Source organism: Stegodyphus dumicola, chromosome 2, assembly GCF_044657685.1.
Source record: "Stegodyphus dumicola isolate Sdum_Otavi_A_Nest chromosome 2, ASM4465768v1".
NCBI classification, from domain to species: Eukaryota; Metazoa; Arthropoda; class Arachnida; order Araneae; family Eresidae; genus Stegodyphus; species Stegodyphus dumicola.
The window spans coordinates 14,944,965-14,957,887 of NC_140769.1; the positions used below are offsets into that span (position 1 = coordinate 14,944,965).

Below are 12,923 nucleotides of genomic sequence, written 5' to 3' on the forward strand. Positions count from 1 at the left end.
AAGACAAGTCTGATTAGAATTATATAATCAAAAATGATTAAATGATATGCAAATAAATTCATTATGTTATCTGACAGTAAATTAAGAGCTTTGTGCAAAGTGAATATCTAATTGAATCTCTTCAATATAGCATTTGATTTCAGTGTGTAAGAACTCAAAATGCTATTTTTATATTTCCAAAGTATCATTTGAAAGAATCGGTAAAGTGATGAATCATCGGCTGTTTAGAAAGCAGAACACACAATCATGGAATCAGTGAGATCTGTGAATATTTAAAGACAGACAGTCTGTAGGCTATGAAAACAATTTTATAACTCTGAAAATGCCTATTGTAAGGCCAAGGTTGTAAATTAATGACAACTGCTTCTCAAGATTGATATCTGGCAATAGCTGTTTGTTGTAATGGGAAGACTGTTGTTCAACAGTTAAAATTAGAGCTTGCAGCCGAAACTGGAACTTTTATATCACAACAAACTGAATGCAGAAGGTTTAATGAAAAATGCTTTTATGCCAGAAAGCCCAGGATCTGCATTTCACTATCTTCACAACAAAAGAGGGAAGAACATCAGAACTGGAGGGAATGCCAATTGTCCCATGTTACCTTTACTGATAAATCAAAGTTTGTTTTAACAGCTGATTATAAACACATTTACATCTGGAAGGAGTCAAACATTACTCCTTCGAACATGACCATTTTGATAATTGGTATGGGGAGGAATAATGACAGATCAACATACACATCTACAGGTTTTCAAGAATTGGACTGTAACTTGTCCAGATATATCTGGATACGGTCTTAGAACCTTAATAAGACCCAGAGATGCATATGGATATGACTTTTTATAAATGATAATGCTCATCTGTGTAAAGTAAACCATGGTGACAGTTTCCTTGGAAATTAAGATATTGAGCGAATACCGTGGCTGACAAAATCTGGTCGTAATTCGATAGAGAATTTATGGGAGACTACCTTGGAAAAGCATGTAGACATGTTGCCCCTACCAGATGCAATGCCTTTATGACCACATTGCTGAAGGAGAGAAACTTATTTTCCTAAACTGTGGTTAACAACATTATTGCCATTATGAAACATATTGTGATATGTGCGTAGAAGCCAGAGGTGATCACACTGTATATTAAATTCATAAGTCTTAATTTTTATCTGAGTTTTTATTTTCTCCTCTGAACTCTCCTTTTAACATATTATACCACTTTTATTGTTTCATGCTACAGTTTTATATCATATGCAGTACTCTTAATTTTTTCCCTTTACATTTATGTATTCCATACAATTCATAATATTATAGCTCGTTTTTGAGAAATCAGCGATTTCATGCATGTTAAGATAATTATAGACATTAGTGCATTTTTACTGCATAACCTTACCAATTCTGGAAATGCCGAATGTATAAATCTCCGATAAAGAAGCTCTGAAACATTTTGTTAATGAAAAATTCTACCTAAAAAGCATTCTAATAAAAATGAAAAATTCTACCTAAAAAGCAAATTTTTTATTCATTGTTTTTATTTTAAAAAGTTTTTCATAATATTTTTAAATAATAAAAATTCAATAAAACTTTGAAATTAAAAGAAATGGCTTCTCCTTTTGGGGGGAGAAGGGGCATGTATATTTAATTTGCTAAATATTCAGCCTCATATCCAAAATATCCAGTTGTTGCCAAGTGTTTGGATCTAAGCTTATTAACAAATATATGCCAGATGCGTATCTCTAATTATAATTGATAATTGATACTGATGTTCTGTAATCAGATGAAATAGTTTAAAGTCCTTTAATACTGATATATGCTTGCTTCCAAAATATATTAAAAAGAGGCACTTTTTAAAAAATTTTGATTACACATAAAAAATGAAATCCCCATTTCAAACTAGCTGCAGGTAGGAATTTTTCAGCTAAGATAAGATTTTCTATATCTTTAAAGAATCTATCAGTAAATAATTATATTATTAATTACCTTCAAATAATTACTTATAGTCTTCAAAGACAGAGATTATATTTAACAAAAAAGGAATGAGCTTTCTTACAGAAGAAAAAACAATAAATGTTTCTAAGACATTAAATAATAATAATGAGTACTTTCTGACTAACCACCCTACCACCAAAAAGATACAAAAAGTATTGATGAAGCAATGCATCACATCACCAAAAGTATTTATGTGCCAACCTAGATGTGTGTAGCATCTCACCAGATAGCTTTCTAATTTTTCGGACATTCGTGCCATTCTGATTGCAGATTATAATCCCTTCTATGGGAATTTCAGTATATTAGCAATGTGATAGACTGTATATTGCAATTTTTGCTGTCTTCAATGAGATCTCAGACTTAGATTTCTGCACACATATAACATGATACCGCTGTCTTACAAGGAATCATACACCTCTTTTTATTTTTTTATCCTTTCATTTGAGGATTCTGGTGCCACGATTGTGCAAGTTGCTGAATTTGTACAATTCTCTGATTTTTTTTTAACAAAAACAGATTGCTGTGTACATAAGTAAAGCTACAGCACAGAAACCATGAAATGTGTGTGTCTAGTATAGAAAAAGAAGAACTGTAGATTGGCGGATGCATCATTGAGTATCAGATTGGCGGATGCATCATAGACACCCAAACAAATATTTCTCTCCAAAGTTGGCAACTTTTCAGTGGGGCTGCAGTTAATCAAAAAGTAACTAAGACCCTTAGACATTTAAAAATTTGAAGAAAATGCAGTCCAGAAGTAATTTCTTTTCATGGTACCTACCTAAATAAAGTTAAAACTGTATCTCATTAAATTTTCTATGCATCTTGCATTTAATAAGTCAAAAAGAGTGCAAGTATTCATAAGTGTGCTAATATAATAAAAATATAAAATTCAAGGTAAAAATTAATGATATACTTACTGCTGCAACAAGATTTTTTTCATGTTTTAATGTAGATGTCTGGTACTGAGGTACCTGCAGCAAATGTATACAGCCAATAGCAGTGCCACAAGCTACTTGATCTCCCATTTGCTTAGGACAGATGCATATTAAACCATCAGTTTCCAACTATTAACAAGAAATATATATAAAGTTATATCTGCTCAAACGTTTTACATGCCGCACAGTGTAAACTATTCTCGAATACATATTTTTGTATTTGACTGCTAATACACCCTTTAGAGCTACCTGCCTGAAAAAATTCCTTTCATTGGGGGCTGTTTTAACTCTAATAAGGAAAACAAGATATATATATATATATATATATATATATATATCATCAGCCTTAAAAAAAAGTCTTTGTAGAAAATTTGATACTTTGGTATTAAGCAGGAACAATTTATTTATGCTTTTTTGCTATGAAATAAGTTTTATATATTTTTGTGGTAGCAGATCTGTTAAACAGGTTTATTGTTATTATCAAGGTCCAGATTTTGATATAAAAATTCACTGAAAATTCCCTTAAAAAATTTCAAAAGTTCCAAAAAATAATAATACAAAAAATTACCTAATTGGCAAACATTGACAAATGGATTAAAATCTAAACAATTACACACCTATAACTTGGATTTTATCTTTTCTTCTGAATTTTCTATCTTGCACATATATATTAACATTTCTCTATTTTAAACCTATATAACATAGATCTATTTTAAACTTACTCTCTTTTTTTAAACCTGATATGTGTAGAGGCATTTTCTGTCCCAGCCCTTGCATAAAGATTTAAACAATATATATATATATATATACAGCAAAGATTCTAAATTTTTAAAAATCCATTGCTCCTTTCAGGGGTACTTTTGAGCAAAAGAATTGTATGGCAAAAATTATGGTTTCCAAACATATTTTGTGTTTACAACATTTCTAATCCAATAGTTTGTTTTTAAACATGGAATCAGCCAAGGTCATTTGCCAAATTACCGTCAATGGACTATAATAGCTGAGCCAAAAAAGAAAATAAAAAGGATTTTACTGAGGTACGAAAATATATTGCACCTAACTATGAATGTGCAATTCCAAGAATGTATCTATGGAATAGCTTTTTTCCTCCTGCATGTAATCCTACAGAACTGAGCACGCACAAAAAGCCTTAAGAGCTAAGAATTGCTGATATGGAAAAATTCTTAGAACACTCATACCTTGTGAAAACCTGTCATGATATATAGAACAAACAGATTTCATAATCAGTTTTCTGTGGATAGAACATGCCTGCCTAGTTAAAAAAAAAAAAAAAAAGAGTTCATGGGAGTTGAGACAATGTTTTTTCGAGGGAAACTTTATTTTTCTGTCTGATTACTAGAATATGCTTCGAATGCTCCTAGAAAGCAAAATGCTCAAGAAATGCATATGTCATCAAAATCTGAGACTTTTTTATTTTTATGACTTCTAGTGGATATTGTTTGCAGTCTCATAAATTGTTATTCTCGGCAGTTTGTCTCTGCCACCTTATACGAAGACAAGTAATTCACTTCCCTTAAACCAATTCCCAGTTCTTATTCTAACATTTTATTGACAGTTATTAGCATTGGAATAATCATGTATTTTCTTCAAATTTTTAAATGTCTAAGTTTTAAAGTAACTAAGGGTCTTAGTTACTTTTTATTTTCTTTATATTTCCATTGGACACCTTCTGTCATGCACAGTTTCATTATATGAGAATTGGAATAATCATGATTTTTTGGCACAATATCACATGCCTGGAAGTAATAGATTGCTCCTGCTTCATTTCCTGGCAAACCGAGTAAATACATAATGTAATATGCAGTAAAAATTATCATGAAATGAACAGATGTAGTCTTCAGAACTTTCTGCTGGGAAAGGGTTACAGTAAAAAGTCTATACAATACAGAAATGTGCTTGTTCTGATTTCAAGGTGGCTATGAAATAAAACAATGCTATCCTTAATTGAAAAAAAAAAATTAAAAATTTTATTCTTCAGTCATCTAATTTATATATTCATCCATATTTAACCCACAAGCATGCGTGTGTGGTATATTTGATCACTTTTCCATAAACAGAATTCTCCTAAACCATGATCTGCTATCACTTCATTTCTTCAGTTGTTACCATTAAAGTCATGATCTTTTAATTAAGATAATAATTACTTTAAATAGTATTTTGGAGTTATATTTACCACTCAAGTATGTTCAAATATCTTAAACTTGTGTGCAAAAATTTTAGGCCAAAAGGTCTACTAGTCTCAAAACACGAGTTTACATTGTTTCACTTTTCATCTGAGTCTGCTGCCATTTGGAAATATGTAAGATATTCTTATTCTTTCATATTTAATCTGTCTATCAACAAACTAAACTATTTAAAACAAGGTGGTTCTTAAAAATATTATTTTTTTACTTTTAGATTAAAAAGCTGATTGATTGAAATAAAAGTGCATTTAATTCATAATATATCTAATTAAAAACATTCAATATGTTTATAATTACATATTTTTCACTTTTTAAATATACAGAAGGTATATAATGTTCCTATTTTAGCTTAAGTGCATATACATCTAATATCTTATAAAAAATGTTTCACTATTCTACTTGGGCCATCTCTATTAATAATCTTCATTGATAAACCATATTTAACTTTTAAAAGAGCCCTTTTAGATATCCTTACACTCCAAACCCATTCAGATTTTTTTAAATTGGGTTTTATTATCTTCAATTTTTGTTTCCTAAAAATGAAACGTAATCATTTTTAATACAAAATGAAACTTATGAAAAAATTCACCCCTTTACAAAATGTAAAAATGTTACAATTCATTTGAAAGTGGCAAAATTTGATATCATGTTATGAATGAACTTTAATATGTTAATTGAATTTTTTCTTATTAATCTCTAATTTTTTGTATTATTCAACTTTACAGAATTTTATATTAATTTTAACAAAAATATTATAAGGTGAGATGATATACGACATTTAAACATTTATGTATAGAAAAAGGAAAATATCTAATAATTTTAAATAATCTAGTAATAATCACATTTTAATGGAGAAAATAATAAAATTATCATTTAATTAAATTTTGTCTATTTCAGTATGATAATTTACATTTATTTTGATATTAAATATGATAAATATAATTTTACCCATTTCATATTTGTGGATAATTATTTGAGAATATGGAATGTCAAAAAATAGATTTTATGTAGATATACTCTAAAAAACACAGTAGGCAGTTATAATTTGAAAAAAAAAATTATTACTGCTATTGACATCTTCTGTATAAGAATGGAGTGTACATTCTCATAGGTTAACCATCTAATTTATATTATTCACTAGTAAAGCTCCTAATCCCCTTAACAAATTGAATAATGCATCAAATTAAAATAATCAACCAACATACCTGGGTCTGGTACAACATTCAACCTTTGTTTTTCAATCCCCAGAAATCTCTCTCAAATAATTTTTTTGATGTGTTAATATTGATGTTAACTCTCTTCAGTACCTGGAGGAGAACCATGCATTTTTTATTGCTCAATGTTGATGTTAACTCATTGAGTGCTACAGAGAGAACTAAAATTTTTTTACTGCTCCATAATCTCTCTTAGGTTGTTTTTGATAACTCTCATTTCCCAACAGATTACTTGTAAACATAAACATTGATCAGCTGAGTGCATCTGTAGTGATTTAAAATAAAAATGTTAATATATTTTCATTTTGCCTACATATGCATATTTTTAATATAATAATTTCAGCTGGTGTCAAACTTACAATAATTTTTTTGGTAATTAAGAATGGCAACAAAAAAAATTAAATGAAAGAAAAAGAGAAGAACCATTAAAGTAAAATGTAATTACTGAATTTTCTGTTTGGAGTGTTTCTTTTTACTAAATAAGAAAGTATGCAATTATTATTTTTGGAATACCAACAGCTGCAGCTAGGCATCCATATCGCATATTTTTTTTTCCCTCTTCGCCCTTCTTTTTTCTTTGCCATTTTTTCTCTTTGCCTTTCTGAATCATATTAATCAAGATGGTAATGTCACTGCTAAGGTTAGGAATAATCACTAAAGTAAACAATAATTAAAGTAGGCAACTCATGCCTTAAAACTCATTCATCTCATAATACTTTTTAATTTATAACAAATAGTTCGTAGAATGCAAATCATAAAATCATATGGCTTGTATTACTAAAGTCTCAAAGTTCTCAGCTTTAAATATAAAAAATTAAGGTCTTAAATGTTTTCTAAAATAAAAGTTTTAAAACTTAGAATTCCATTTCAAACTTTCCACAACTTCAAAACAAAGAATAATTAAATTGAACATTTTGATATTTTCCAATGTTTTCAGATACTGAACTAGTATTTTGTGCGTTAACAATTCATATAAATTTTGTGAACATGCCATAAAAGCAAATTTTTTTTTTTTTTTTTTTTTTTAATTTGGGACCTTTTTTACAACTTCAAGCAGTAAACAGTTTTTACAAATAAAGATGTCCAGAACAAATCAGTCAGATACTTTTGTCAGTTCACATCTCAAATATAAACAGAATATAAAAAAAAAAAAAAATATGACAACATTTATCACTTTGTAAACATGAACACTGATCAGCTGATTGCATCCATGAGACACACTTTCACATTTTCTAATAAAATATTCTAGTAAAGAAATATAATTGTGTCCTGTATGATAAATGTACTAACAGTATGCTTTGGGAGACTTTTTAATAATTCTATACTTACTTTAAAAGATATGATAGGCTCATGGTTCTTTATGAGGATATCCCATAATTCAAAGTTGCCAGTTGTTTTACAAACAAACAAAAATGATGCATGTGATGTGCTCCATGCTACATCAGCCACATAGCCATCTTGAGATCTAAAAATATCAAGATAAAATAATTTGTTGGAAATTTTTCACAGAATTTGGCTAGACAAATTTTCATAATTTTTACTTACATTAAGTTTAACATAGGTGATTTAGTGAGATCTTCAGACCATATCTAAATAAATAAAAAAATTAATTGCTGACAAAAATACAAATATATTTCAGATATATTTATGAATAAACAAAAATATAACATCAAATAGAACAGGAATGACTGTTACTAAAACTTTCTTTTTATAGTACCTTGAATTGATTTTAATATTTCTTTTTGCTGCTCTTATTTTAGATTTCCCATTGTAGGACATATCTGCAATAATCATAACCCCACACTGAAACTTTTTCTGCATTGATGGAACCAGATTTATACATTTTTAGCTCTTCGTTTTTGATATCAAATAGATGCTTCTTGTTGCAGTTATTTAGACCCATGCTTTATCAAGAATCACTATGTATTTCCATTTATCTCCTACTAAATAGATTTCATACAAGGTCCTACAAATTGTTCTGCGTTTGATTCGCATGCCTCAGCTAAGGCTAATGAAATTTATGTGCTTTTAGCTTTTCTTTAAATTGCAAATTTTGGTTTATTATTTTATTTATTGTTGCTACAGATGTATTTAAAAACTCTCCAATTAAATTGTTTGCTGCATCAGCAAATTTTCACTTGTTACCAACAGTTTAATTTTAGAAACATTAAAAATAGTATATGCATTTGGAGGTCTTCTTTCCATGGAAAAAAAAATGCTTTAGGATTTTTTCCTTTCCAATGTTGCTTATTATGCACTTCAAAATTTGAATGTTTTTCGCATAATTTTTAAATAATAGAATAGGAATATTTCTTTTCGGAAAGCACAAAAACATATTCTTCTAACCACAACTTGTTCATGTGTGACATTCTGAAAAAAGGTCAAATTTTAAAGTAGTAAACATTATTTCTCATTTCAAATAAGCTGTTGCCAAAAATGTTTTTCCCCAAAACATTTTTTTTTTAATCCTTTATTGAAATCCAAAATCACAAAATCATTCTAAAAATGTGTAAACACCCTCTGTATTTTTACATTGATTCATTATTCACGATGCATTCATAATTTGCCGTACTAAGCTTACAGCCTTTCTAACTAAAAGCCAGTCACCAACTAACTTTTTCCTTAACTGGCTTTTAGCTAGAGAGGCTGTTAGTTTTCCTCAACCTTAGAGGACCAGGTACTATAAGCCCAAAAACCATTCTGAAACTGTGTAAACATCCTGTATACACAGCAAAAGTTTATAATGTATTTAAAAATTTCTAAAATATGAAGCTCAATAAACATGAAATCGTTTAACAGTGTTAAATAATTTTATTTTTAAAAATGAAATCTTTAAAAAAAAGTATGATTTTTCACAAAATAATCAAGATATAAACTTTAAAAAAACAAATAATTTTAAATGTAGCATAATTTTTCAATACACTTTAAAATGACTTCACTTACTTTTACTCCAAAAGCATCACATGAGGCAAATAATTTCGGAAGGAATGCATTTCGCTCTATTCTTAAAACTGGACCTGATTGTGTATAATAGCAGGATGATATCATTTCGGCTGGCTCTTTGAATTTACGATTGCAAGACAACATGACTCCTTGTTCTGTACCCATCATGAAGCGATGAGGCTGATGGGTAAAGAAAGAGGTTTAAAATTAATTGATTTAAACACAGATTTCCCTAAAAATTTCTGGAATACCTTGAATTCATTAACTGGCATTCTGTGCTTTTCTTACATTATGAACAGATTTTAACATAAAAAAAAATATTTGTTAGAACCAAAGTGCTATTATTTGTATAAAAAAGGCATCAGAATAAATAAATTTCAACTAGATGTAGAAAATTATTATCCATCATAATCAATACTAAAATTTAACTGATACTCGAATATAAATTGGTAGCCACTGATACACTGTGACCAGTAATATCACTGTGACTGTGATATTATCGACTTTGGCTTGGTTTTACTGTGATCATTTTGTCAATCCTAGAAGCTATCCTGGATGTTTCTAAAAAAGATGCATTTTGGTATCTCTTTTTCTTTCCTTTTCTTGTTATTGTTCTTTGCTCTGGGGGGGGGGGAGAACAAGAGCTAATCAACTTCAGCTCAGTTAAAGCAAGAAAATATTGCATTCCAGCATTTTTCTGGTAATCCTCTATAATGGAAAGTTCTTCAATTTTTATGCAACAAAATGAACATGATGGAAGATATACAATGGAACTGTAATGCCAACAGCTGCCCACTTGGAACTGGCTCAGTCACTTGTTTTTTTATTAAGCAAAGCAGGTAAGGAGGGAGAGATAAGATGCTTAGATTAAAACCAGTATGATGTGATTGCTAAACAATATCTGCCAGGCACTGATATAGCTATAGGAGGCTAGTCTGCCACTTGGGGGGCAGCATTTTCATATGGAATATATTATTATAGGTACCATCATGTTCACATGAATCACAAGAGCAGAAAGATTAATTGAGATTTATTAGATTATAGCAAAGTTCAGTAAGGTTGTCTGTGGGGTGAGATGCTTCATGGAGACAAAATTTTATGCCATCAAAAATTGGGAAATTACTCATATTTACATTACAAAAAGGACACTGGCTTTTATCATGGCCATCAAGAAACAAGGCCGTCCAGGTCTCTCATGATGTCACTAGGAAGAATGCGAAGAAACTTCTCTCCTCCGCTGAAAGCGAGTGAACCTACAGCACACTTATTTATCAGTAGAAGCTAATTTTACCTTATTCCGATCTAAAGAGGAAATTATTAATATATATGATGACAATACACTTGAAATTATAAATACATGTACACTTGAAGCAGCTCCTGAATTGTTATAGGCCATTTTCATTAAATTACTCCCCTTATAATCAAAATAAGATTTTACATGAATTCCATCTATTAATAAAACTACCTTTTTATCACTTTCATCTAAAAATTTGAATATCTATTTTATGTAAAATAAGAAATTGCAATCCATTTTTTCTTGTTTCGGATCAACATTGTACTTTAAATTAATATTACGAATGGTACTTGGATGTGGAGGTAAAGTGTATCTACTTTGTCTCAAAAATTTATACAACTGAGGGGATATATAGAAACATTAAGAAGCAAAAATTAGTATATCTGGATTACACTGTTTTGCAGTTTGGAGAAGAATTGAGATTTGTTCAGTTACAAATTTAATAACATTTTCTTTATTAGAAAATACTTGTACCAACATTTAATAATTAATGTTAATCGAATATTGTATTTGAGGTACAGGTTCAACTGCAATATTAAAAATGAAGACATAATTTTCAATTTTCAAAATGTTCCAAAAATCCAAAAGCCGTAGCATGCTTTTTTTTATTGCATAAATCATTCAAACAGAGCAGTTCTCTGTCTTCATCATACTTTTGTTTTCAGTGATGGTACTTTGAATAGCATCAGCAAGATTTTTCTTTTCTAGTTCTATCTTTTATGTTGCAGGATCTTTGCAGATTGTTTTCGAAGTAGTCAAATGTGATGGGCAATTAGGTAATCGTAATTGATCGCACTGCACTTTCACTAATCTCCGAACCTTCAAGCATACTGATATATCTTTCTCAGTTTTTTCATTGAAAGCCCTTGTCTCACGTATGATGTCAGCTGGCTAAAATAGAGTTCACATATCTACATATCCCAAAAATGAAACAACTGAGACACAATTAAGAAGTACAAAATTTTAACCATGTCATTATACAGTGAATTCTAATATTATTTCATTCAAACAGCTCTTTCAGGGGACACAATACTAAATAATATCGTCAAACTATCAAATTTTTTTTTTTTTTTTTTTTTTTTTTTTTTTTTTTTTTTTTTTTGCTACTTTTTAAAATATATATGGAAGATCTCAAAGCTGCACCCTCAGAAGTTATTTTTGAAAATGCTTTTAAATTGATAAGATTTCTTTCTTTCTCTTTTTTTTCTTTCTATTCATGGCAACAAAATGTTTCATTAAATCTGGTAACAGAAGCATACAATATTTTAAGCACAGTTTTGTTTAGATTTGCAAAGAATACACAAACAAGCTATTTAGAGCAAAATTATTAATGTCAAAAAACATAATAGCAAATTTTTAAAAATAATTGTAAGTTTTATAACCAACTGGTTTGACAAATTTTTTTTTCAAGTTTTGTTTATATTTTTTAAAATATAATATTAATTACAGTTTCACAATAAATTTGAAAATGTGACCAAAAAAAAAAAAAAAAAAAGAGTTGAAAGGATAATGTGTCCCCTTAAAATATTATAATAATTAAAATATTATAAGCACACGAATTTGAATTTTTAAATGAGAAACATTATTAGTTTCAAATCTCTAAAACTATAATGGCAAGAACATTAAAAATAAAAGCTGAAATAACATATTGTTACGAAATGTCCAGGCGCAGTAAGATGGCTTCCCCGCAAAGCAGGTTTAGGGTTGCCAGAGAATGGCAAAAAGGCAGGGTTGCCACATTTGGCGAGGAATCGCCCATTTGGCGACAAAATTGGCAATATGCCACGGACGGATAGAGAACCTTCTGGAACGAATTCTTACTGGTTTAGCACAGCATATTCTTGAACACAAGCCAAAGGCTATATAAACCCTGCTGGTACACGGAGAGTAAGTCAGTTAGTCCGTGCGGAGTCGATCGAGTTCACATTCGGTCTGTGAATGCCGAATGGGTCGTCGAGTGCACCGAAAGAGTCTCTTAGTGTATTGCAGTTACTGCATCGTCGAGAGAGTGTGTTGAACTCCAGGAACGACTGAACCAAGGAGTCGGGAGCTGTACTCTAGTATATCGTTGAGTGCATTGCAAGTTGTAGCGTGGAGAATTTCTAGAGTACGTGGAGTTCCGAGAATGACCGAGCAGAGTAGGGAGCTGTACTCTGGTGCCTTGCAGTGAAGCTATCTCCACCGTTATAGCCTGATAACCTGGAGGCTGTGTCGCAGATTGTGTCAGCCTGTTTACAGTTGTTCTTTGACGACTGTAAATGTGATTTTGGAGCTGTCTTGGATAATACTGGACAATAAAGTGTGGTTCGATATTCCATCAAGTGCTGTCGTTGTTATTCACTCCAAAT

General features: G+C 30.0%; 1 protein-coding gene across 3 annotated transcripts in view; it reads right to left on the minus strand.

Annotated features, from left to right (window-relative positions):
* The window catches only part of LOC118182230 (dynein axonemal intermediate chain 2-like), a 36,164-nt gene that overhangs the window by 4,806 nt on the left and 18,435 nt on the right, over positions 1-12,923 (minus strand). For all 3 annotated transcript variants that reach the window (XM_035351556.2, XM_035351555.2, XM_035351554.2), the window contains 4 exons: positions 9,282-9,461; positions 7,884-7,927; positions 7,668-7,803; positions 2,903-3,049 (listed from right to left, as the gene is read on the minus strand). In XM_035351556.2, coding sequence (XP_035207447.1) covers positions 2,903-3,049; positions 7,668-7,803; positions 7,884-7,927; positions 9,282-9,461 — 507 coding nt within the window. The remainder of the gene's footprint in view (positions 1-2,902; positions 3,050-7,667; positions 7,804-7,883; positions 7,928-9,281; positions 9,462-12,923) is intronic.